Genomic DNA, 26,394 nt, shown 5'->3' on the forward strand with positions numbered 1-26,394 from the left:
TTTGTTATCTGGTTTCCCAGGTACTGAGGCTCTGTTGTTCAAATGCGACAGGTGCCAAGACCTGCCCCTGCACAACAAGGCGGCTCTGTGCGTCTGATGGGGCGAGGCGCCGTGGATCGATGTGTTTGAATCCCCTGGTCAGTTTTTATGTACACGGAGGGAGTGACGGGTTGCTTTTCGAGATAGTGAGAGTGCACTGCCTCTGCGAGTGTTTTTGTACTTGACCTTTTATTAGCGTTATTAGAGCGCACATGAAAAGTCTGTGCGTCTGTCAGGAGGCTCAGGCTCCGGTTAAAAGTGCTGATCTGACTTGTGCTGAGGTTTCTGCTCCGAATTTTCTGTCAAGCTGAGGTGGGAACGAATTGCAGATTGGGCGCAGCAGGGCCCGGTGTGACCTCATGGGCGTGCGTGTGTGTGTGTGTGTGTGTACACTCTGCGTGTAGTGCTTGCAGCCTGCCCATTGGATGTAATGATGTGTTGGGTCAGGTGTATGCAGTTACAGAGCTGGAATGAGACTTGGCGCGCCCCGAGGGGAGCTAGGAATAAAAGGACTAAGTGAGGCCCTTGTTCCTCCTGCGTTGCTTCTTTCCCGTGTACTTCACTTTCTGCCCCAGCTCATGTCTTTTTTCTCCACCTGGTGCTGTGCTCTAAATTTCCTTGTCTGATATGTTTTTGTCTTTCATTCAAACTCCAACTTGCATGTGACCACTTTTTTTCTTCTCTGTCTCTGGCCAAGCCACCTGTCCTGGTTCCCTGACACCACACCAGAGCACATGTTGCTCGCCTCACGGTATCTTTGATAAGGCACGTTTGCAGCGCGCTCAAGTGCCAAGCTCCCCGTGCCAGGCCTGTAGCTACTGGCCAAAGGGGCCCTCCTACCTCTGCTCCTCACTTGACAGAGCTAATCCAAAATACTCATCTGACTGTATGTGCCAGCTGAGGTGGAAACACATAGGGGCTTCTGGGTAAACACTGCCTCTGTTGCGCAGAGCAGGGGACGCGACGAGCTCCAAGCTTTGGCCGTGCCGGGGCAGAAATGACAGCGCTGTCTGCCGCTCCGCTGAGTTCCTGTGCATAACAAGGACTAATGAGGACTTAATTACTGCTGCTTGGGCCTTGTTTGTTTGTTTTTGTGCACCAGCGCTTTTCCTGCCTCCACATGACCGACCCCCGTCCAGGCCTTTTCTCCATCGCGCACACACACATACAGTACACACAACGTTAGTACACCATACGCAAATCCCAGCCATCTGAGGATTCCAGTGTGTACAGTTTAGAGACTAACGTGGTAATAACCGTTCGTGAAGGTGACATATTTTTTGTTGGATTACACACATTTCTTATTCTATCACCTGTCGCACAGATTAATAACAAGCATCTCTTTACCTGAGTGTCGAAATATCAACTATCGCCCTGGGGATCTTATCGCTCATCTCACAATAATATCTTAGCTTAGCATGCTGCGTGAAATGCGGCGTATTGTTAAAATTAGAATCTCCTGCGTCAGAAATCATTTATTTCTGAGTAGATCTTTATCTGCCCATCTGTGTTAATTTCACAGTGGAGTTTCCATCACAGCAAACAAGTCAACCACATTGGCAAACTTGACTCGGAGCGCTGTGAGAATTCAATTCGTCCGACTCCCTTCGGTGGGATGGGAGGAGGATGTGCGGTGATCGTCTGTGTACTTGGGATCGCAGAGAGGCAGAGAGTGACGGCAGTCAGAGCGCTCGTTCACAATCAAAGAACTCTCATATCACATCGGAATGGAAGAGAAATATTCTCCCCAGCCAAAGCCAACACAGTGACTGCAAGTGTCTTCTTTGTGGCTCCGATGGAATGAGAGTTATTTCCTCTGTTTCTCATTCTTCAGAGGGTTACTCACTTAACCCTTGATGAATGTATTTTCAAGTTGCATTGCGTGAATTGTCAACTTTTCCATCCATCATCACTGGGCGCCGACGAAGGTTTCGAGTGATTGGCTTGGCTCAGTCGTTGTCACCTCTGCATGCCCTGCTACCAGTCGTCAGGTAGCTTTTGCGTATTGACACTGAACCAAAGGTTGTGACATAAACTTAGCTTTGCACTCTGTCGACACTTTTAAAATGCATGACCAAGTGAGAAATTTTGTTCTCGGCCTCGCCCTCAAACGCTTATCTCTACTGTAGTCTAATGACACAGACTAAATAGTGGTCTGACACAACCAAAGAAAAAAAAAACCTTGAAGCCGATCTCTGGAGACAAGAAGGAAGGTAAGCTCAAGGGTTCAACCCAACCCAAAACATGAAGTGTTCGGATGTAATTAGGTATTTGATTGCTAACGGGAGCGCACATATCGCGTGTGTTTAGGGTAGAATCTTCCTTTATGAAGTTGTATCCATTCCGACAGGTTGGAGCAGGCCACTGGCTGTAGGCTGCTGCTGAGGTTTGTTGAGTGTCTCTCTCTCTCACAGATGATAAACTGCACCGGCTCATAGCCCAGAGCAGCGCTGCGTCGGTGTGTTCAGTCATGCATGGCCTAGATGTTACCAAGCTTTAACCTGCACACAGGTTTAAATTAAAAGTGCAGTTATCACTCACAGTATCATGACGTTTGACTGTTGTAACTCATTTTCATTGTCGCCACTGTGGACAAGGACAGAGTGGGTGAAACAGAATCCACAGACATTACATTTACACAAACTGACTTGTGGTCCTGGACCCACTGTTACATTCAGAAATATGTGAGACCGTATTTTGACATTCATATATGCTCAGGGTGCGATTTGCCGGGGGGAATGCGCGGAATTTCCCCTGTTCCGGTCTATATGTCCCTGCCTCTGCTTAATTATTATCATCTCCGGAGGGAACAAAATTGAGCCCCCCTCAAATTGTTCAATGCTACTTCACCGATAAAATCCGAAATGGACCACCCACTGTCAGCGCTCGCGTTCGTTGGGGGTGAGACGATAGATTACAATGCGGCTAATTAGCCAATGATCCTGGTTCCATTAGCCCTTGATCAATGCACAGCTTTTCACAATGTCACCAAGCACCAATATTTGGAACGGGATGCTAGCGTCAGCCCATGGCTTTTAGCCTCCTTGCCAGCACGTCTGTCTCCCATGCTGGAGGTCGGGAGTTTGAGGCCACCCCCGTTACCATATAACTTCTGGCGTCGGATGCATTATGGCACTGTAAATGGACTGTATTTATATAGGGCTTTTCTAGTCACATAGACCGATCAAAGCGCTTTACAGGAAAGTCAAATTCACCCATTCACACAGCGCTGCTATTTACTGTCACATTCATCCACATTCATACGCTGTCCGAAGAGCCGTCGGAGGCAAGTTAGGGTTAAGTGTCTTGCCCAAGGACACAACGGAATGTGGACTGGCGAACCGCCAACCTTCGGGTTGGTGGACGAACGACTCTACCTCCTGACGCCACAGCCGGCCATTGTGGTTTCTTTGACTTTGTAGCGAGTAGCATAAATGATTAAAATGTACTACTCTACAGGCACTAATTCCCTTCACAAGTCTGACCTTTTGACAGAGTCAGCACGTTCAGTGACGGACAGTCGATTTTAACTTCATGTCTTCGCGAGAAGTTCAGACAGGCCTAGGATGTGTTAGCTCTGCTTGGCGGGCTAGAGGGATGGGGGAGAAAAGAGAAAATTACCTTACTCCTGAGGCGTCTTCCTGTGTCCTCCTAGCTGGCCTGTTGAAGTTAGCCACTGTGCCTACATTCTGTGTTTTGTTAAGTGTGAATTCAGGACTAAGAACAGCTAACAACTGAGTCTACTGATGGCCCAACACCTGTAGACCTGGCTACTCAGGAAACACAACGTCTCAATGTATATTTTCAAAGTCTGCCCATGTCAAATGTAAAAAACAAAAGTGACATGTGGTTGTGGAGTCTTTGGAGCTGTGTAGAGGCAGCATTTAGACAAAGAAGCAAAATAATTGCGTCATATAATTTTAGTTGGCAGCTAGCTCCTTTGTTGTCATGTAACTGACTGACCGCTCTTGGACAGTTACCAACATTCAGAACATCCAAGTCAAACTGGGATGAATTGAGTGTGTAATGGACCTTCTTCATGACAGACATTTTGACTCGTCATAGTAGGACAAGCACAGGTGTAACTAGAAGGGTACTCAGTAGAGCGCATACCTCTGCCAAGGCCCAACAGTCCCCTTATGAAACCACATTTAAATCCCCTACATCTGGATTTTAATTTGGATCTGCACCAAATTGCTTCCACCAAGTTTCATGGAAAAACCGTGCAGTAGTTTATATTGCTGCTGAAAACCAAAGACTGTATATGAAAATGGACATAGTCACTGGGGTTTGGAAAATCAAGACAATGCGGAAGTTTTTGAAGCCTGTATTCTCTGGAATGATCAGCAGAGGGCATCTCACTTGTTGCAAATGAGAAAATGACTCTACTTCTCACTCGATTTATAGTGTCAGGAAACTTTTTCCTAAGGAGTTTAAGGCGGAATCTCTAGTTTCAAGTCTTCTTCAATACAACATGATGTTAACTTAGTAAATTATGGTGTAATAGATGATAAAGCACCGTAGACATTGAGCTGGTACCTTCTGTGGTTGCAAATGTAATCTAGATGGCGCTGGTCAAAATACCAAACTTGAGGCTTCGAAACGGCAGTTCACTAACCAATGGGTGACGTTACGTTGGGTGGCCACTTGACAAACCAACAAACAAATGGACGTCATGGTTAAAAACATAACCTCCCTGGTGAAGGTGATTAACATTATTAACTATGACTGCACTTGTTCCGATCCAGTGACTGCTCACTGTCTGGAATGGCTTATCGTGACACTTCATGGTAGTTCTTAATGAAATGTATCACAGTTGCTTTTGCAACACATCCTTCTTTGATAATATGTTGAGAAAATGCACACACTCTGAGTCGGGAAAAACAAATAATTTAGCCCGACCCATGACCAACAGCACGCAAGCAATGACTTTAATACATGTTGTCCTCCACAGCGAGATTTAACGGATTTCTACAAGAGTGCACTTTGGTGTCTAAAGAGTAAAATATGTTTTCTGTATTCTTTCTTCAGACAGTCTGTTTTCATGGAACTGGAAGTAAGTGGGTGGAGAAGAGCAAAGGAGAAATAAATCAACAGAGAAAAGTGATGGGCAGAGGGAAAAAGACAAAGAAAAAAATGTTTTGACTTGTGGTGGTAGACGATGAAGAGTTGAGCGTACAGACTGTATGTGTGTGAGTATGGATGAGGAAGTTTCACCTTAAGTGCCTGCGTGTTCTGTCTGATGTCACATTCAGGTTTGACAAGTCGGCTGAACTGTTTCAATCTCTGAGGCAAAGGCAAGTTTGTAACCGCAGACTGCAGCTGTAAAATACTAGTTTTAACAGCTTTAATAACAGATGAGTGATGACAATATGAGAGGTGCATGCTGGGTAGGCTTGTCAGGCTGTTTTTTTAATTATATCATTGTTTTAGTAAATTACATAAATGTCAATGGTATGAAACATGTACAAAATGATTTGCGACACTGAAGTTTTTACAAAGGAATATGAGCAGTACATCACAACAAAGGGTTCAAAGATAAATACGGGCAGTAACCTAATTGTCTTCAGAACTGCCAAGCATGTCTCCCACAGTAAGACATGGTAGATGCATGGCGACTCCTTGAAGAGACAGGGTAATCTAAATGGAGTCTAGGGAAACAGTGCTGGTACCCTGCCAATGGAATATTTTCAAAGATAGGTCTTGGGTAGGGTCACAAGTGTTCAATTTTGGGAGGGATCCAGGATATTTTTTTCAAGGTGATACAGTATATAGGTCGGGGATTGTTCAGCCTCAAGGGAGGTCAGCGCTCTTGAGTGCTCTTGTTAAAGAAATGAAACCAACTCCCCTCTTCTGGCTCCTCCTATCACCTCCCTTGAGTTCTCTGGCATTAGACTTCAGGACTCTGTCTGCATGTTGGCCCGTTCTTGACCTTTCTAACCCTATCCATCCAGTCCTATCACAAAGGCTACTACATCCATGGGAGGAAAGGGGGAAACAATAGGCATTTTGGGACTCAGTGTTCTTATTTCTCTGCCCTTAAATACAACATGACTTGAGATAATATGATGACTTCCTGGCTTCTCTGCAGACACTCACCCACTGACCTCCGTGCGGGGTAAACATTGTGACAATTGGTGGTAGCCTTATCGAAAAGGCTTGTTGTATCTCCGCAGAGCCCTTATCAAACAATAGTTCTGATTCGCACAGTTTGGGATTGTGCTGAAAAATATGTTGAAAGGAGGAACTTGGGAGATTGTACAAAAGAGCTAAGTGAGATTTGCATATCCACGGAGCGACTGTGAACGTGCAGGAACATTGTCGTCACATTGCTGACAACAACGTGACGTTTATTATGCACACAGAGGGACGGTGCAAGACAAGCAGGGAAAGGGAAGGTTTGATGTAGAGGAAGTGCAGGAAAGTGACAAAGATCTCATTGGCCCAGTCAACCTCTGAGATTATAATCAATATGATGTCATGTATGAAATTAAGACCTGGGGAGCTCATATTGAACAATATGAAACCTGTCATCATCCGAAGTGCACAGTCTGCTAACCTGCAAATTATGGGATGACACCGTCGTTTACCTCATCACAGATAATCGCCGCAATCCACATTTTGCTAGCGTGTCTGCATGACATTGCACCTGAATTGGCGATTGTGTTGTGTGATTACACAAGCTTGCGAGGCAGGTAAACATGCCGTGTTTTCTTTTGGTGAGCCAGGTTATGGGAGGTGCGAGGATGGGGAAGAATGCCTCAACTTGTTATGCAACACTTTATGCTTATCAGGCCAAGAATTGGCATGAAGTAGCTGACGAGATATTTATCACTCTAGGAGTCCTATTATCTGTCGCAGTTTGAACACTTTGGGCACGGTGGTGTGAGGTAAGATCTTAACAGGAGTTTTCTATGTTTACAACATTTGTATGTAGTGTGTATACATAAGTGTAAGGCTGGGTTCAGACCGCAGTACACTGTGCAGAGTGCATTGAGAGTTTATCGTGTTTTGTGTTAAATCAGCCCCATGTCAAATAGGAGAATTCCATTTCCTTTCCTTCCTTTCCTTCCTCTGTCCACAGATGGCTCACCGTGCCCACTGAGGTGGGGATGAGGTTTACGTGACATGCTGGGTAGGGGTGAAATGATCTGCACGCCAATGGGAGGGATGCGCTGTAATCAAAACATATGCAGATAAAGGCAAATTTGCACGCTCACAAGGTCCGCCGGACACTGTACTGTGATTGTTCGTTGAACCGATGTGTGAGTCTGAGTGTGCGAGAGAGGCTGCAGGGACAAGAGTGCAATGGATAGTGTTTGGTCCTCTTGAAGGAGGTTGCTCGTGTTAAAAAGCAAATCAAGGGAATGAAGGGAGAGTGGGAACAGAGAATATTCAGAGCCAGAGTTTTGCCTTCAGCTCTGTTTGAGCTGTGCACAAGGAAAAAGTCTGATAACAGCCAATAACAAGGCATCTGAGGCTTTTGAAGTTTGCCTTCAGTTTGATTGCAATCTCTTGTCTCCCTGTTTTATTTCAACTAAGCCTCTCGTCTGTGTAATTCTGTTACAAAATAATTTTAGGGGCTCGACAACATAAATGGTGTGCACACATGCATGTGTGTGTGTGTGTGTGTGTGTGTGTGTGTGTGTGTGCCTGTGTGTGTGCCTGTGTGTGTGCCTGTGTGCCTGTGCGTGTGTGTGTGCGTGTGCGTGTGCGTGTGCGTGTAGTGTTGATTCTCATTGGTGAAGTCCCCTGGAGGCACCTGACTCACTGTGCCAACACACCTGTGCCAACCTCGCCTGTTCAGGATTATGAAAATCTTCAGGGCCAGGAAAACACACCTGTTCAAACTGTTACACACACATATAAACGTAACTACTAAATAATTCACAACTGCCTTACACAACCGAAAAATGGTTAATAATATAATCCTTTATTTGTGCCACAAAGGGGAAACTTGGGTGTTAACAGCAGCAACGTGGATGGCAGAAAATAGAGATCAATATCAATACAAAAATGTGTGTATGTATATGAGTAGCTTTCAGGTGTGTGTGTGTGTGTGTGTGTGTGTGTGTGTGTGTGTGTGTGTGTGTGTGTGTGTGTGTGTGTGTGTGTGTGTGTGTGTGTGTGTGTGTGTGTGTGTGTGTGTGTGTGTGTGTGTGTGTGTGTGTTAGTTATTTTTTAGCTCATGTCTTATGTTTATGCTAATGTTTAACCTCATCTATAGTGTAATGGAAATTGCAACATAATGAAACTATTGCAACACAAGCTGCTGATTGATGTTGGGTGTGTAGCACCCCTCCCAACACTCAGCACATTGGAGTTTTATGGTATGGAACAATGAAGCTCCCTCTATGAAATGCACACACACATACAGTACACAATATATAGAGTCAGATGAAAAAGAAGAAAATAAGGACAATGAAAAAGTATAATTCAGTAACCTTCAGGGAAAAATATGTCTGAAAATTGTAATTGTAATTGTAATCCATTGAGGCTGAACTTCAACTTTAAGCCTAATGCCTAACATCAGCATGCTAACACGCTCCCAATCATAATCTTGACAGGCTGTTATGGGTTTAATGTTTACCATGTTCAGCATTGTACTTTAACGTGTTGGCAGGTTAACATTTGATTTTTAATTAGCACTAAACAATAAGTTTGGCAGGAAATTTCGTGGTACAATAATGGCAATCTCAATAGTCAGGTAAGTGGGGACATTGATCTGGATCTGGGGACCATGAATGTAGAAAAGCAATCCTATAGTTGCTAAGATAGTTCAGTATATACACTGCAAATGTAATTATGCAGATACACACGCACACAGACACAGTCAATAAAAAACAAAGGAGGGAGAAGAGACACAGAGAAAACAGTATAGGGTATCATTACACTCATGGTATAAACAGAAACACATACTCAAAAAGTAACCTAACACTATCTGAGCTCTCTCAGGGAGCTGCAACACTGTCCTGCCCCACCCCGATGTCCCTCTGAATAGAGCAGGAGACTCTGGAGATGTGACTGGAATATGCTCAGGCTCAGTAACATCGTGCAGGACTTGCAATTAGATGGCAATTCTGCCGTGCAAGTGTTGAATGAGATCCTGAACTCCGTTGTGTGAGCGTTCGCAAAGAATATCCTTGAAGTGTGCACTTCCCTTACGTTAACTACAGCAAACTTGCTGTCACAATGAATTAACTTTGTTTTTTTGGTTTGCTCCAAATTTATTTTGCTTTTCCCTCATCTTGCTTTGTTAAACTGTTGTTTTCTCTTCTTTTAACAATAGCCAGTGTCTTACATGGCTGCACACAAATGCACAGGCTCACTGTGACGCTCAAACACGCACATACTTGCACCAACTGTATCACATTCTTACTGGCTAATGAGCGCTTGCTTGGAGGGTGCACTAATTAACGGGGCTTCCCAGGAGAGACGTGCCAGAATTTGAGGTGTACGCACGCACACACACACACACACACACACACACACACACACACACACACACACACACACACACAAGACAGACCTAGGTCAAATGGTATTTAGGAAAATGTTGTTTGTTGTAGCTTGCTTGCAGAGATCTGGGGGAGTTAAACTTAGGGCAAACTTAGTTCACACTGTTTCACTTAACAAGTAACACCAAATAAAAGATGCAGAGAGCTGGATGAAGTCGCCGCTGTAAAATAAAGACTGTGTAGTCGGCCTAGTACAGTACGTGCTAGGAGAGCTCTGTACTCAAAAGGGTTTGAGCTCTCCAGAGGCTGCCTCCCACATACGCCAGTAGCCACACTGATTATATCAAACATGTTTGAGCCAAATCAGAAAGTCTGTGACGTGCCCAGACTGGAGCAGAGGTGCAAAGACTGAATCTTTGGAACCCTTAACCTCACCAAACAATCGGGGAAAGATTAGTGTTCGTTATCAGGGCATACTCCACTGAGGGTCAGCAGAGTTCATGCAGGCTGTGGTTTTTCTAACCATGAGTGGTCAGAATTAGGTGGTTGTTTAATCCTCAAGCTATCTCACACTTCATGTTGATAAAAAAAATAGAAACAGTTTTACTTTATCTGAAATGTACACAGAAAAGAGAGATTAGAATAATCTTTGAAGTAATATCTGACTGGAGGCAAGCTTTCTGGTATTTCTCCACAAGCTTAAATCAGTTCACTACAAGAGCTATCACTCGCGCAGCTCCCGACTTTCTGATTTGAGTTTGCACAAACATGTTCCATCTCTGTGGGTGTGGTGCAGTGTCAGACCAACCGCAAAATAGGGCATTCAGACAGTGCTCATTCAGACATGACAGGAGGGAGCCAGGGAGAACAAAACTGAAAGGGACGGATTACAGTTAAATCAAAATGAGAGGTAGTGGTAACCAGACCTGTTCCCCAAGGTGCTACCTTTTGTCTTTTATGGATTTTGAGTTACAAACCCGAGGTGCATTATGACTCCCTTTTTTAGGATAAATGGCATGGCTATAGCGGCTTTTGGTGGTAGATTTAGATTAAAATTTTAACAAAAAATAAATTGTCCACATACACATACATGCACATTTGTTGATTTTTTTCTTGATTCTTTTCCTTTATCCCAGGAAATGTTGCTCTGTTCATGAGGTTGATTTTGTGCCAGGACAGATTTATTTGCACTGACTGGGAGATACCACACATGCTTGGCACACGGCTAAACTGTGAATCATGCCATGCAGATCCAAGAAAGATGTATGATGGGTCTGCAAGGTTTAAGAAACAGGATGTTTTTTTTTGTCTGGCTTTCCACTTCTGAAGAACTGTCCATTTACTATGAAATTGTTGAATGTTGTGTACTCCTGTGGATCAGGTTGTGGGGAAAAAAGTAGTTGGATATAATCCTGAGCATTCTTTTTAAAGTTGACAAATCAGTCACAGTTGCTTAGTTCTCTTTACCATTGTCACGTATACTATATCATTTCATCTCACACATTTGACCCACTTCAAAAAGACAACGGTGAGTCAAAACTTGCTTCACTTGGCACAGGTTTACTCTTTCTGACAGATTGCATGCAACATGCTACTTTCCTTTTCTGCGCATTGGTGATGGAAAGGAGGCAGGACTCTTCTAGACCATCTGGTTGGTCCAGTCCTTAAGTATGTGTTAATGACAGCCCCGAGAAAAATGCATTGCACAGTCCCTCAACAACTAATGGCATCCTGTCACTTCAAGCACCTCTGTGATGAAAAGAATCTAAAACCTATGCAATGTTTGAAAAAAAACCTGAGCGTTTGACAAATTTGGCAACATTGTCTGTTCAGTTTAAATCTTTCATCGTTAATTTGTTCTTTTTTTAAAAAGATGTCGAACAATAAATGCAAAATGTTAAGATCGCAAATTTATATTTTTCATGTTTCTCTCTGCTTCAAAGTCTGAGCAATAAAGATTTTTGTGACGTTGTAATGGTATTGAATTGGGACTAACGGCTCAAAAAGCTCATCAAAGTTTGTATCAGAATCGTCTAAGTTGCTGTCACTGTTGTTGCAAAAACAATGTTTGTTGGTCATGTGTCTTAAAAATGACAGCGCTGTGTAAAATGCAGGTACATCTCGCCAAGACATATAGGGAGATGCTCACAAACGTCCCCTCCAGTCGTAAAGGGACATACATGCATATGTTGCATCTGGTGTCAATGAAATAATGCCGACTCATTTTTACATGGAACTCAATCCAACTCCAACAGATGCTAATTAAAATCTATGTCATTCCAATATGTATTGAGGATGAGTGGGGCCTACATCGGTGCTTGGTACGGATATATTTTGAGGTAAAACAGAGTCAAGAGAGAGAGATACAACAAAAATGGAGAGAAATGTGTGACTCCTACAGAGAAAAAGGTTGAATTCTTCACATTTCTTGAGAAAACCGGGGAGGCGTGCAGAAACTGGTTTCCTCAGTCCTCAGCAGGCAGACCAACCTCGCGTGTCAGAATGTATTAAAGACAGACATCCATTTGTAAGGGCCAAAGGGCCAGAGGTATACCTTAACATGTTGATGGGGAATGTGTGTGGATCTACACTTCAAGCATCATTGTCAAGAATTGCTCGGAAGGCCCTGGAACTTGAAAGTTGCCTAAAGTCTAACCCCAACCATAATTAATTCAAACAAAGATGTTGCAGATTATGTGCAGTGCTGTGCTGTTGCGACGCATTCTCAAAAATGTTACTACAATTTACAGCAAATTAGACACGTCGGTGCTATCTTAGAATTCCCTTTTCACTAAACTAAAGCCTGGTTGAAGCAGTCATGATCTTTAAAACCGAAACCTAATGACAATCCTTTTAACCAATTTTTCTGTCTTTCTGTTTTTTTTAGGAAGACAATGAGATCCCTTCCAGTGTGTTGGTCAAGGACTCCCTCAAGACCCCACAACCAAGCCAGTATGATGCAGAATCCACCCAGCCTAACCCATCTATCACAGGCTCTGTTGATGGCTTCCGGGCCAACGACGAGGTTCTCCAGACCATTAGCCTGTCCTCAGATGAGGACGAGGATTTTGAAGCATACCAGAATGAAATAGGGATGCTGGCGGGTGAAGCTGAATTGGGTTTGGGCACTTCCCGCACATTTGAGAGAAGAGCTGACAAGTTCAAGCGCTCCAGCCTTAAAAAGGTTGATAGCCTCAAGAAGGCCTTTTCTCGCCAGAGCATTGAGAAGAAGATGACCCAGATCTCCACCAAGATTGTGCCACCGGAGAAGCGTGAGAAAATAAAGAAGAGTCTCACCCCTAACCACCCCAAGAGCCCAACTGCCAAGGCTTCCTCATTCAAGGTGTCTCCCATGACCTTCAACATTAAGAAGGTCAGAGATGGGGAGGTACCCACACCAGACATCTGCTCACCTGGGGAAGAAGCCCATGTGGAGATTCCTACTCTGGGAAGCTTGGATGTTGAGGTTCCCTTGGCAGAGGTGCATGCCCATGAGAGTGTTGTGGAGGAGATTCAGGAGATACTGAGTCCTTCCACCCCAGAAAGCATGAAGGCAGAGCTGGCAATAAATGGCAAAGCACCAAGCATTGAGTGTGAGATTAATGGTGATCACGCTGCTGGGCTGGCAGTGCCGGAACTTGATGAAGATGTTGGCGAGGAAGAAGACGATGAGGAAGAGGAAGAAGTGAAGCACAAAACCCCTGTTGAAACTGCAGCCGATGTCCAGATTCCAAAAGCAACAACTGCTGTGGAGCAAGTGTCTTAATATGATTTGATTTTGTTGAGCATCACTTTAATTTCACATTCGTTCTTTTCTTCCTCAAATGTCTGCATTTAACACCGATCAGGCTCAAATTATCCCTCCATTGTAAAAAGTCTTATTGTTGTCAGCACCCATAAAAACATACTCTTAGCTTCCTATGCTAGTCCATCCTTGGACCTTTCCTACTAGACTAATTTTGATTATCACCAGCATAGACCTAACAGCATAAGAGGCTAGGTCAATAGCTAAACCTCACAATGTACCTCACTCGTCTTCTGTTTCCACCGATGCAGTGCCGGTACCTAATCAAGAACTGGCTCCATGCAATTCCAAGTCAGGTGCTGATGCCAACAAGCTCTCACTGGAATGGCTCAGCAAAATTGCTGGCCCAAAAGTTGGACCCACTGACGTCAGTGGCTGTTTAAGGTTCTACCCGCAAGAAATTCTCAGACATGTTAAGAAAAATATAGTGAAACAGCATCGGTGAGATGCTCTCCAAAACCTTCAAATGTTAGATGTACTGACTAAAAATAAAATTCATTAGACAAAGCCAGCAAAGCCGTTGCGTTCTGTCAGCCACTTCTTCTTCTCAATGAAAATTACCCCAACTTCTGCTACATAACGTTCTTCTACTTTTGAGGTTTATTTGTGGTATGCAAACAACCGACTGGTACATTACCGCCAACAACTGGTATGCAGTGAGGACTACATATCATGTGGATCTCAAACCTGTTGAAATGTGAGCCAGCCTTCAAAAGGAGCCAGTTCTAAACTGGCTCTGCTCCAGCATCGCTCTGGTGCAAAAGAGGCACAAGAGTGTTTCCTAAACTCTCTAGGTAGGTTGTCCGAGGAAAACAACTTTTCTTCAGTGGACCATAACTCACTCCCAACAACTGGTGCCCAACACTTCAGCAGCAGCACATCTCCAGGCTGGTGAGCCAACGACCTCCCTCCTGTTGTGTTAGTCTGACTCTGGACCTCCCTTCCTCACTGACAAACAGTCTCTTTGTTCTTTTGCAGTTCTTGTGAAAAATAGTAAATCTACAGCCACTGCGGTACTGCCCAAAGCCTATTGAGGCAGTGTGTTGCCAGGTTGTGCAAGTTTTGGAATGGGCAGTTTCTAGGTTTTCTGTGAAAATATGCTGGGCGTTTTGCTGTGAACCGGGGGTTGTTTCTGGGGTTTTTTTTGGACCTGTGCTGAAAAACTTAACAGGTGACTGTAGTCTTGACTAATCATCTGTCCTTCACCTGCAGTTGTAACAAGTGTGTGTTACTTTCCTAGTGAGATCTGCTTCATCATTTCCAACTTTATCATTGATAACCTAACTACTGAAGGTGCCCCAATGAATTACATGGGGAACGTAAAAAATATAGTAATTTCTGATTGCCAATTGAGTTGACCACCGCCACCAACTAACAATTAAACTTTTAATTGCTAAAAAGTAGAGTGTAGCATTAAATAATTTAAAATAGTCAAAATGTTCTTGCAAATACAAAGATAATATATGACAATATAATGTATGTCTGAACTCAGCCCCACTGATGAAGGACACCACTGCAGAATAGAAGCTGCTCTAGATGGAGAGAAAAATATATTACTGGCTTAAATAACCCTCCTGGTCGATTCTAAAGCCCTGTGTCTTTTCTGCAGGGCAACTTTGTATGTTTATGTACCAGAATTATTGTCTACGTGAGGCACACTACTAGGTATTTACAGCTTATTCACCATAAACTATGAACTTTAACTGCCTTGAGTATGTGTTCTTAGACAGTAAATGTATCCGTAAAAAATGATTTGCATCACTATATGATGGGTGTAATAAGTCATCTTTTACTTTCAGGCATCCATAACCTGCATTGGGAAAAGTTTGCTCAGTTTCATATGTTTAACACACACACTATCTCACAAACGTTAACATGCACTCATACTCTTTAGTGCCTTTACCTTGCACAAGCTGGTATGAGAAATTCATCTCTTGATGGAATGGATTCCTATGTTTATTTGTAGATAAGAGAGATAGTAAAGCATGCCTGAATTTTTTTTTCTATTCTCAGGAATTCCTTTGATTATCAACTACAAAAATATAAGTTTAAAAGTAGTGCAAATACATTTGTCACAATAAACTTCACATGTTTGGAAGTGGTACCTGAAAGTTTCTTTAATGTGACACTCCTCTTGTTTTACATTGTTAGTGCTTTACCAGCCTTAGTTAGATTTCTAATGCTGGACTCCCTTAAACATTTTTGCAAGTGTTACCAGGTGCCAAGGATCCAAATACTAGAGGTCACAGAAGTGCATAAAGGCAGAGGACAGCATTCCTAGGTTTGACGGATGACTACTGCTCAGCCCATTTTTCATGCCCTTGGCCTCCTTGCTGAGAGTGCAAAGAGAAGACGATGCTCTCTGGAGCCACAGGTGTTCTGCCCCTGTAGAGGCTCCTGGGCTTGAGTCTGTGGGTGTTGGGAATTTTGGAAAAGGATTTTAGTTGTTGGAAAGGATAATAAACTTGTCTTTGTGTTTTGCATATGTGCGGCTTGGAAGAGAGGTGTCTGCAGCGGGTTAAACCATGAGAATTGAAATATGTTTTTGGGGTTATTGGAACCAAATGCTGGCTGCTACAGAATTGGGAAACCTATTTTTCAGTTGCTCCACTTCAGCCCACATCCATTATACCGCTCCTAAATAAGGCAGAGCAATAGATTCTCAACTTTTTTAAGTCAAAACGTGGTGGTTAAAATATTTCATATCTAAATTATGCAAGAAAAAACATTGAGGTCTGATAAAGACAAACGATATTTACAATATGTGACATTACACTACTTGAAAAAGTAATATACTCAAATACTTTGAGGTGCTTCATGTTATATAAAAGTTAACCAGTCTGCTCAACATGTAAGGGTAAAATAAAAAGGCATAAATAACTAAATAACATAAATAAAAAATGTTACCCATGTGCTTAATCAGGCTGCTGATTATTTTTTCTTTTTAATTCTTTGTGTAAATCATGAAACACTAGGCTTACAGTATGAATACATTCTGTACGAGGTTAAAATGTGACTGGCTCTGATGTTTATCTGCTTATCCATGCAAATGTGTAACTGCAGTGATATCTCTGTCTGCTAATGTGGAAAAATGATTATCTACAAATAAATATCTCAACATGTGTACATGTGTGTAAAAGTCTGTTTCTATGTGTTCTGAAATATAAAACTGGATCATATGTGAGGACCACCGTTTGCTGCAAAGCTTAGACATTACCCACAGCACAGGTTGTGATATTGAGTTTAATGTCATCTTTTTTTCTTTTTTTTTTTTTTACTTTTTAGCCTGTTAATGTCGTTAACCACTTCAACCAAAGAGGTTTCCCCTCACAGCAGAAGATTCCCTGCCACTTGAGTGTCAAAATGTACACCTGCCGACACTTGTTTCAGGCATCTGGTAAGCATGCAGGAATTACCTTTCGAAATGTAGTATTGTATACATCAATAAAGATTTCATAAAATTCAGATTTCTCTGTGGCCTTTATTTGCATTCCTAGTGGTAAGAGAGGAGTGAATTGTCACACATTTCACATAAGTAAGATAATTGCAGTGAATTTCCAGTTCGTCATTCACGTTGTGATCCCGGTGACTCGCATGCCTGACCCGTCGTACCCGAAGGAAATATATAGTTAAGATTGTTGTCGGGTCAGGCCATTGCAAGTTTGTTGTAAATAAAAATGTAGGTCATGTGCGGTTGCTTAGTTAATGTAACTGTAGCGAACAGGTTAGTGAAGGATTAATCTCTGTGCAGGGAGTGGTTCAATTGCTCACCTGGTATTTACAAAGCAGTTTATGGATTCAGAGCAACTACAATTAAAATATTAAAAGTCATGCTGGGGTCAGAACCACAACGAAGGGCCGCTCCCCCCAGCTTAGGGAACAACTGAGCACTGTCAAATCCTACAAATAGCTTATGAGTGATGTTTGCTCATATTTGTTGTCCTTCTCAGATATTTTTTCAAATTCACCGTTGTTACTAAGGAATATTATGTTTGGTGCTCAAATACCTGAAAAACACTATTTAAAATAATTCAAGTCTTTCCGGAAACAGCCTGGCAAAAAAGTGTTAGGAAACTGAAGCGCTTTTACTTTCTAGAGAAGAGACATGATAACATGTTCTCTGGATTCTCCAGAGTACAGAGACGTGTTGACCAAATAGTTATTGAATTTTGTAACTGTTTGTCATTGGGTTTTTTTGTTTCGTGTTTTCTGGGTAGGAGGTTTTTTGTTTTTTTAATTCCTGGAAATACGTAGTGCATTTAACAGTTTGTTTCATGGGTGAGCCGTTTTGTGGTCTGTTTTGATGGTGTTTGTCTCCCTCTCCTGTCCGTACTCACGCCAACGCCCTGTGCTCCTCTCTCATCCTTTCCCCATCGTTATTACAGACGGTACTGCAACAAGTTGACAAAGTGCCCTTCAGATTATGAAATATTACACGAATATAACCAATATATAAACCGTCGTGGTGAATTGGGTATAAACCTATATGTGTACCATTACATGGCATCTCGTCACGGCGGCCAAAGATGGGGCAAAAGGGACTGAAAAAAAAACACCCTCAGAGAAAACCTGCCGTCTCATAGACTTAAACATTCAGACTGAAGTCTACTATTATAATAACACGTACGTTACCGTGTAATGATACCTGAGCGTCAATAAAAGTCTCTCTGAGTCTCTGGAAAGTGTGTGACTAAACGGTGGCCAGCCAATCAGCGTCGAGATTCGCATGACAACCTTACGCTGTATGGTGGATAAGGTCACTCACCAATCAGACAACCGTGCGTCGAGGCAGCAATTGTTGATTAGATGTGTCGCAACATGGTTTCTTAGGAACTGATTGGCTGTTTTACCCCATTTGGGATCTGTGTTAGGACTTCGTTCGGATATGTTAGGACTCGTTAGGAATTGTCAGGACTTGTTAGGAGAGCGTTAGGAATTGTTAGGAGAATGTTAGGATGTGTTTGGCTAGGAGGGGGGGAAGAAAGAAAAGGGGGAAAAGGGGGGAAAAGAAGAAAAAAAAGGGGAAAAATTAGAAATTCGCCGGTTCGATCCCCGATTGGAACATTCTCATAAAGTACTATGAATTTATCAAATATCGCTTAAAAACAGATACATATAGGATTGGTAAGAATAATAATGCTTTGTTGTAGAAAATGCAGATTTAATTATGTTATAAATTCATTTTTAATTAGATACTGATTGGGCAAACAAGGTGCACACTCTTGCCAGGATTTGCACCTGATCTTCCACCCAAAGGATGGATGTGTTACAATTACACCACAAGAGTTGTGTTTTTGTTTTTTTGTTTTTATAACACAAACACCAAAGGTGTATGTATTTTTTTTTATTTTAAAGAACACAAACACCTCCAATAAAGAGTATAACACAACTCCAATAAACTGTTAACTGTGATAAACATAACAAAGATAACACAAACACTTTGAATAGAAATAACACAATGTATGGGCTTGTTATGGAACATCAAAGTGCAGCACAATTATAAACACAACTATATACAGTACAGTACAGTAAAGTCTCTCTGGGTCTCTGGAAAGTGTGTGACTAAACGGTGGCCATCCAATCAGCGACAAGATTCGCATGACAACCTTACGCTCCATGATGGATAAGGTCACTCACCAATCAGACAACCTCGCGTCGAGGCAGCAATTGTTGATTGGATGCGTCGCAACATCGTTTCTTAGGAACTGATTGGCTGTTTTACCCCATTTCGGATCTGTGTTAGGACCTCGTTCGGATATGTTAGGATTGTTAGGAATTGTTAGGACTTGCTAGGAGAGCGTTAGGAGAGTGTTAGGATGTGTTCGGCTGTTTGTCATTGGGTTTTTTTGTTTTGTGTTTTCTGGGTAGGAGGTTTTGTTTTTTTTAATTCCTGGAAATACGTAGTGCAACAGTTTGTTTCATGGGTGAGCCGTTTTGTGGTCTGTTTTGATGGTGTTTGTCTCCCTCTCCTGTCCGTACTCACGCCAACGACCTGTGCTCCTCTCATCCTTTCCCATCGTTATTACAGACGGTACTGCAACAAGTTGACAAAGTGCCCTTCAGATTATGAAATATTACACGAATATAACCAATATATAAACCATGGTGGTGGATTGGGTATAACTGTACATATGTGTAAACTTATTTGGCATCTCGTCACGGTGGCCGAGAGGTTAAGGCGTTGGACTCGAAATCCAATGGGGTTTCCCCGCACAGGTTCGAATCCTGTTCGTGACGTATGTCTCTTTTACTTTTTTTTTCAAAAAGTACGCAAAAGCCCAAGGAAAAGCCTACAACATGTCAACTGTCTGAGAAGACACATTTTATATTTAATAATGGAAATGACAATTAGCCGTCATTCAATAATTTCAAACTAACGTGACCGCAAAGGAAAACCACTACCGTCGATGTCAAATCTCAATCTATCTCATTCTCGCGTGGTTACGAATCCGTTCGCCAGAAACCGGTAGAAACCAACCCCATTTGTTCTTATTGTTATAAACAGGTCAGCGCTTTGTGTGCTGCTTATACTTATGCCGCATTGTGCTTGGAGAGGAAAAAATAGACGCCTCGTAATTGTTAGCATCTATCGACTCGATTGTATAAGAGTAGGCAAAAAGAGTTTTCTATATGACCCCCCCCCCTCCCCTACGAATGATAATGGAACTGGCCGACTCGTTACAAAGTCGACCGGCAGCAGTCGCTGACGTAGTTTTTGGGGGGCATTGTTGAAAGCAGGTGGGGAGCACCTTGGCAACAGCTCGTACAAATTTAAACAGCAGTTTTTGAGCTTTAGTAAAAAAAAAAAATTGGACATAAGTGGAAGTGCAACGGCACAGGCGCCACAACAGTCAGATATAGACACACGAGTCGTAACAACAAGCCATTCGGCCAGAAGGCGCTCGCCAAGCTAACAGGTCCTTATGTTCATAAGAGGCACACAAAGGAAACGCGGGTCGGCTGGTCCGAAGATGTCTTCATCCGCGGGTGTTGTCTAAATATGGTCGAGTGAGACGCAGGCTATTCTCCCGAGAGACCTCGCAACGCGCACAAGTGTCTCGAGCTCTGGCGCTGCTTAAAAGAGTCGGCAGAACCCGTCTTCGTTCCACGGAACGCGCCCGATCGCGACTCGCCCGCCTGACACCACCATTCCGTCTGACTTCGGAGAGGAACTCGATCGACCGCAATCGCCAACTCGCGGGAGAGCTCGGCGAGTGACGTCGCGCGGAGAATGCGGCGGCCGTCATGGCGATAAGCGCGCAAAGAAAGATGCCTCGAGACTCGTACCCCGAACGAAGACGGAGCTAGCTGACCGCGAGCTAGCTGAACGCTTTGGCGAAAGTCGTCGCCCGGCCAGAGCCGCTGCCCCTCCGCAGGGCTGCTCGTCTTTTTCACCGCCTCTACCCGCTGTCGCGCGTTTAACGGCGTCGGACTCGATTGTTATCGACTTTTCTGCCGGAGCCGAACCGTGTGTCCGCAGGCGGTAAGCGGCGGCGTCGCCGTGCCGGGGAGTGGGTTTAGGCTAGCATTTGGCTAACGGGCTAACAGCTAGCCGAGCTAGCGCCGTAGCCTGGCAGCTACCCCACGACGGAGTGACGACAGCCAGCTCCCATCTGCTGCCGAGTCGAAGTGACGTGGAAGGGGGAAGGAAACAGTGGGTTTTTATCGTCGTCCACAGAGACTCCGCAATGGCAACCGCCGCGACCGAGTCCGTGTTTCTGCTGAAGGATGTGAAGCCCGGGTCGAAGAATTTGAACATCGTATTCATCGTTTTGGAAATAGGTGAGTCGCCGGAGCGTCTCTTCCACCGACACCATCAACTCGTGTCCGGTGTCTTCTCGTTCTCTCTCTTAAAGGGGCCGGCGACAGCAATTCGCGTCGCCGACCCGTGTCCGTCGCGACTTTAGACACTGGTGTGCAGATGTTCTGAGCAGGTTTCACTTGACGCTCCACTGTCTCCGGCTCCGACCAGGGCGCGTGACCAAAACGAAAGACGGCCACGAGGTGCGCTCCTGCAAGGTGGCGGACAAGAGCGGCAGCATCGCCATCTCCGTGTGGGACGAGCTGGGCAGCCTCATCCAGCCGGGGGACATCATCAAGCTGACCAGAGGGTAGAAAAAAAAAAAAAACCCGCCAACGCGCGGATGTAGCCGCGCAGCATTTACGCGCGGATCAGTGAAACACGTGGACACATTTGACAGGTGCCTGATGCCACTTGGGTCTTTTCTTTGCATGAGTTTTATAACATGTCCTTTTTTTCCCCTCTGTGCCAGCTACGCATCCATATGGAAGGGGTGCCTGACCCTGTACACCGGAAGAGGAGGGGACCTGCAGAAGATCGGAGAGTGAGTAGCCGGCCGCACATTTATCTTATTTTTTTTTTTAAAAAACCTTCTCAATTCTCTTTCTCAGACATCTGCCAAAGCCTCACACGTTGGCCAAGGTTGCACTTGAAGTTGTACAGTAACATTTTTATCGGGTACTGATACACGACCCATTTTTTACTCACGAGCTAATGGCGTATACTTATACCATAACAAATGTTACCTGTATTCAAGAGACACCATATGTTTATCAGTGGCTCTGATGAGCAACCTCCAGAGCAAAGTCTTTTTTTTAAATGTTTATTTTTTTAAAATCTTTTTAGTCTGTTAATCACTCACCGTTTCAAACTTTCGTCCAAGGCTTACACACAGGTGGTGAATCCTTTTTTTGTTTTAATAATTATTTTTGAATGTTGGGTTGAAATCTGTTGGGTTTTTTTTGTCTCCCCAGGTTCTGCATGGTGTATTCAGAAGTGCCCAACTTCAGTGAACCAAACCCAGAGCTGCTGACCCAAGGGAACCAGCAAAACAAGTCTGTGAGTAGCCATGCGCGCAGTCCCAACGTCTCGCCACAAGCACATCGTAACATTTACCTCGCGGTGTTCTTAAAGAGAACAACCTGAGTCCCTCTTGTAGCCCTCCCTCTCTGGCCATGTCAAATTAACACTATCCAGATATCTTTCTAATGGCCTATAGGTAGTTTGGCATGTTCATAATTTTCTCGCAGACACCGTAGGCCTGTATTACGTAGAAGATTTGCGGTTTTCGAGGTATATTCAGCTTTAACTCTGGGTTTCCCGTCCTGCGAAGCTGGTTCTCTTCTTACCGGGGTAAATCACCATGGTAACTTGTGCTGAGCGGCTAACCTGCTCCTGAGCAGGTGAAGTTTGAGATAAGAGATCAAAGCCATTCACCTGCTCAACTTCTGACCAATGTGAACCCTGGAAAACCAGTGTCATAATTCTACAGGATCCTGGCTGGGACAAAAGAGTTAAGCGTAACGCGACAAAGAATAAAGCGCAGCAGATACTTAGCTCAACAGTGACGGCCCACTTTTTGAACGCCCCTGGATCCTGAAGTGAATTTCCCATTCACTCACTCCATTGACGTTTCATAAATTCCTTAAATCAAGAGTTTTAAGCCCTTTTACCATAAAACATTTTAAGCGTAAAAGAAAAAAGGCAAAGGTACAAGACGGTGTACATAATTATTTTAAGAGTGAAGGAACTATTTGTCCCATAAAACATTGCGGAAGCCTTTCCAGCGACTTCCAACTAACACTTCTCTTCGACTGTTGTCACAGGGGAAACCAGACCAGAATCAGAGGGGGAACTCTCCGCCCAATCAGAATTCAGGTACACCTGCCCCACCAGGTCAGTATACTTTCATTATATGCAAATAACCACTGCTCTAGTGGTTAACTCACAGGAAACTGCAGAGTTGTTGCATGTAAGATAAAATATTGACAAATGAATGTGAAGGGAAGAGCAGACATTTTGTCTCACTGTCTAGTAGGAAATGTGCAGGTGTTACTGAGCCATTTTTTTTCACGACGATGCCTGTTGATGTATGAGTACTTATTTTTGTTGGTTCGGAACCCACAGGTAATGGTTCTATGCCGCCATTTGCCAACAACAACAACAACAACCCACCAACTGGTGGACCCCGTGACTCTGCGTTTGGGAATGCTGGGCGACCCAACGGCCGGTCACCCGGCAACGGAGCACCTCCGGCTTCGGTTTCCGGACCCCCGACAGCCGCAAAGTCCTCAGTTACCATTAGCAACGGCAGGGACCCACGCCGTGCCAAAAGATGAAACTGAGGTGTGGGTGGGGGGTATCATGTGGGGGAAATAATGGACTTACTCAATTCCACTTCGCTCCTTTTCTTTTTAAAAACCTTTCTGAGCCTTTTCAGATCACAACTAAATAATCAATTACATTGAGGAATAATTGTTCAACAGGCTAACAAAGTCGAGTGTGTCCTTGTCATGGGTAGTGAAAGTTCTTCTCTCTCTCAGCAAGCAGCACAATGTGATTGTGATCCACCACTCGATGCGCTGGCGGGACATCTTGTCTAGTCGAGCCCTGATGCTTGAGTTGTGGTCCGCCTTCTCAGTCTGCACCCCTGTCCCCTAAATCTCTCTGCAAGTTGCCAGTACTATGCCAGTGTGTCCCCCCCCCCCCCCCCAACACACACACACACACACGTGTGCATAATCTGTCCCAACCCCCCTCCCCTCTTCGAACTATACACCCTACTTGAACACTTGATGCACTTTCTTCCCTTAATTTATGTCGGGGACAAACTTGGCTGTCATTTAAAATCAGGAAATCGCTTTCTGACCCAAAGTGGAAAAGGCCTTAAGTCGGTGAGGATGAGTTCTTGGACTGAATGCACAAGCTGAATTCTTCGAGGGGTCACCCCTCTCTTAGCCAAACTGCATCCCCTAGTGACTGTGGAAGGACAGGTGTTAGTTTTGAAATTTTTTACTTTTTTTCTTCTTCCTTAAGACATGTTTTTCTTGTTTGCCATCAGTTGTACCTTCATCAAGGTGAGACCACTTAAAATACTGGCAAAATGGTTTGCCGAATACATTTTACAGTAACGTAGCTGCCACGTTTGCTTTTCTGTAGTCCGTTTTGACAGGTAAACAGTTATTTATAATGCCAATAAAAATGTCATGTTGGTTCCAAAACTAAAGGTTTTAAACTGGTTTGTGAAGTAATTTGGCAGGAACAGTTTTTTGACTAAGATGCATGGAACGTTAGAGTTCTTTCTTTTTTTTTCTTACGGTTTCTCACAAGTATCAACAATGCCATTGGCAAACCAACACCAAAAAATGTGTAAGGGTTTTTAAATAATAATCCTTCCAGTTCATCCTCATGGTTTACACTGATACTGTCCTATGTCACTTGCAAATGTAAAATTACACTCCACTCCGTCTTCAAGTGTTTTCTACAGCGCCGTCTAGTGCCTGGAGAAGTGAACTGCATTTTCTTTTAGTTGTGGAAGGTGCTCCAAAAATTTTTGTTAAAGGAACTAATGTCTTTTTCTTTTTTTTGTCTTACTTTCTTTGTCACAGTGGGAAGAAACACGTATAAACCAAAAACCTCTGCAGTAGGTGTTTCATTTCGAAGCAAAGCATTGCATACAAAAAAAATCCTGTTTCCTCACATCCTCTGTTGCACCAAGCACCTAATCACCATGACCTGTGGGTGTGTTGCCCCATTCCACATTTAATACATTTGCACCGTCTTCCTGTTTAGTTGTCATTTGGATCTTTTATACTGCACAACTCTGTTCTGTGGGCATGAAAGATAACAAATGCGTTTAAATATACGGTGGAAGTGGCGGAGAAGTGTAGATTAGAAACAACCATCTGTCGTACTGTTTCATCCATGCTGCCACTGCAGCAACGCGATATAAGGGCTATTGGGCTACATTTTTTTAATCTAAACCTATCATAAACCATGTCCTTAAGTAATGTTTAGCCCACTTTAAAGTAGGGATGGCCAAATCCGATATTCCATATCCGTTTCGGGGCAATATTGGCCAAAATGACGATCAGATAACAGTTAACATACCAAATAAATGCCTATTTACATGTCTACTAAGCCTTGAATGACATTCCGGCATATTTTTATGTAAGATTATTATTTAATTAACAGTTTACTGTTCAATTTGTCTTTTACTTGTTTGATTGGTGCTGACCATAAAAGATTCTGCCAAAAGTTCTGTGAGAAATAAAACAGCAGTATTCCAAAACTCGGTCATCTTGCTGGCTATGTATGTCTTCCTTTAGGGGAGTTGATTATTTGTTTCACAGTTGAGATGGCTAGGTTAAGCAAAGTGCCTCTTGAAAAATGCATTATTGATTATTTATTTCACGAGTGGGGAAATTATGGTATCAGATTAGTATCGGATCGGTATCGGCAGATACTCATTGTTGCAGGATCTTTATCGGATTGGACGCGAAAAAGTGGTATCGTCCCATCCCTACTTTAAAGTCCCACACAACTTTAAACCATATGTTCAAAACGTCTTTATGTGGCCTGCGCTGTGCTGTCCCTTGTGATATAGTTGCAGGACTTGTGACAGTGGATATTGAAACACACGAGAAGTGTGGCAGGAAATGTGATGCTAGTCGCTCATGTGTCAACACAGATGTGTGTCATGAGGTAGGAACTTCCTCTCAGCAGCGTTGGTCTGAAAAAAAAAGTAAAATTTAAAAAATGGCAAATCATGCAGTTTATGGTATTTTAGGGCCCCCATCAATTGTTGTGAGTTCTATTCTTTTAAAGAAGCAACTAATTTGAAGAATTATGGACCTGTAAGTTCCATTATGTGTTGATCTCAACAAAATATGAATCGACATCAAACAAACAGGATAGACGACTGATAGAATGTGGGGATTATTCCTCCAGTGTTTGTTTTGAAATCACAGGCTTCACAGGAACCAGTGGTTTCTCTTTCAATGTTGTCGCGGTGTGACAGCACATCCCATGACACCGATGATTCAGACAGTGTGGCTCAGGTTTATTTATTGAGGAAGCTTTGTGGTTCCAGAATATAATAATTGTCAGCACAGATTTTAAATTCATAATAAATCAATAAAAAAAATACATGGACCTGTCAAGCTATATGGCTATAGCCCAATACAACCACTAGGTTCACTGTGTGACAAATGCATCAATGAAATAAAATCTAAAAACCTTTTAATATGCAAATTATATTTATTATATTCAAAAAATATTAATACACCAAC

General features: G+C 43.3%; 2 protein-coding genes and 1 non-coding gene across 3 annotated transcripts in view; all 3 read left to right on the plus strand.

The window, feature by feature from the left end:
• The window catches only part of cavin2a (caveolae associated protein 2a), an 18,702-nt gene extending 1,935 nt beyond the window's left edge, over positions 1 to 16,767 (plus strand). Inside the window, exon 2 of the mRNA XM_035651274.2 lies at positions 12,385 to 16,767. Within this exon, the coding sequence (XP_035507167.1) occupies positions 12,385 to 13,263 (879 nt within the window). The 3' untranslated portion in view covers positions 13,264 to 16,767. The remainder of the gene's footprint in view (positions 1 to 12,384) is intronic.
• Positions 16,768 to 19,457: 2,690 nt separating this feature from the next.
• trnas-cga lies at positions 19,458 to 19,539 on the plus strand. Its single transcript has one exon. It is a non-coding gene; the product is annotated as a tRNA-Ser (tRNA).
• Positions 19,540 to 19,975: 436 nt separating this feature from the next.
• Positions 19,976 to 24,746, plus strand: nabp1a (nucleic acid binding protein 1a). The gene is made up of 6 exons (XM_035651278.2): positions 19,976 to 21,084; positions 21,275 to 21,413; positions 21,576 to 21,647; positions 22,078 to 22,162; positions 22,930 to 22,999; positions 23,231 to 24,746. Exons 1-6 carry the CDS (start codon positions 20,991 to 20,993, stop codon positions 23,440 to 23,442), a joined length of 672 nt encoding a protein of 223 aa, XP_035507171.1. The 5' UTR covers positions 19,976 to 20,990; the 3' UTR covers positions 23,443 to 24,746.
• Positions 24,747 to 26,394: the final 1,648 nt, after the last annotated feature.

This window comes from Scophthalmus maximus, chromosome 14, assembly GCF_022379125.1.
Source record: "Scophthalmus maximus strain ysfricsl-2021 chromosome 14, ASM2237912v1, whole genome shotgun sequence".
Classification (NCBI taxonomy): Eukaryota; Metazoa; Chordata; class Actinopteri; order Pleuronectiformes; family Scophthalmidae; genus Scophthalmus; species Scophthalmus maximus.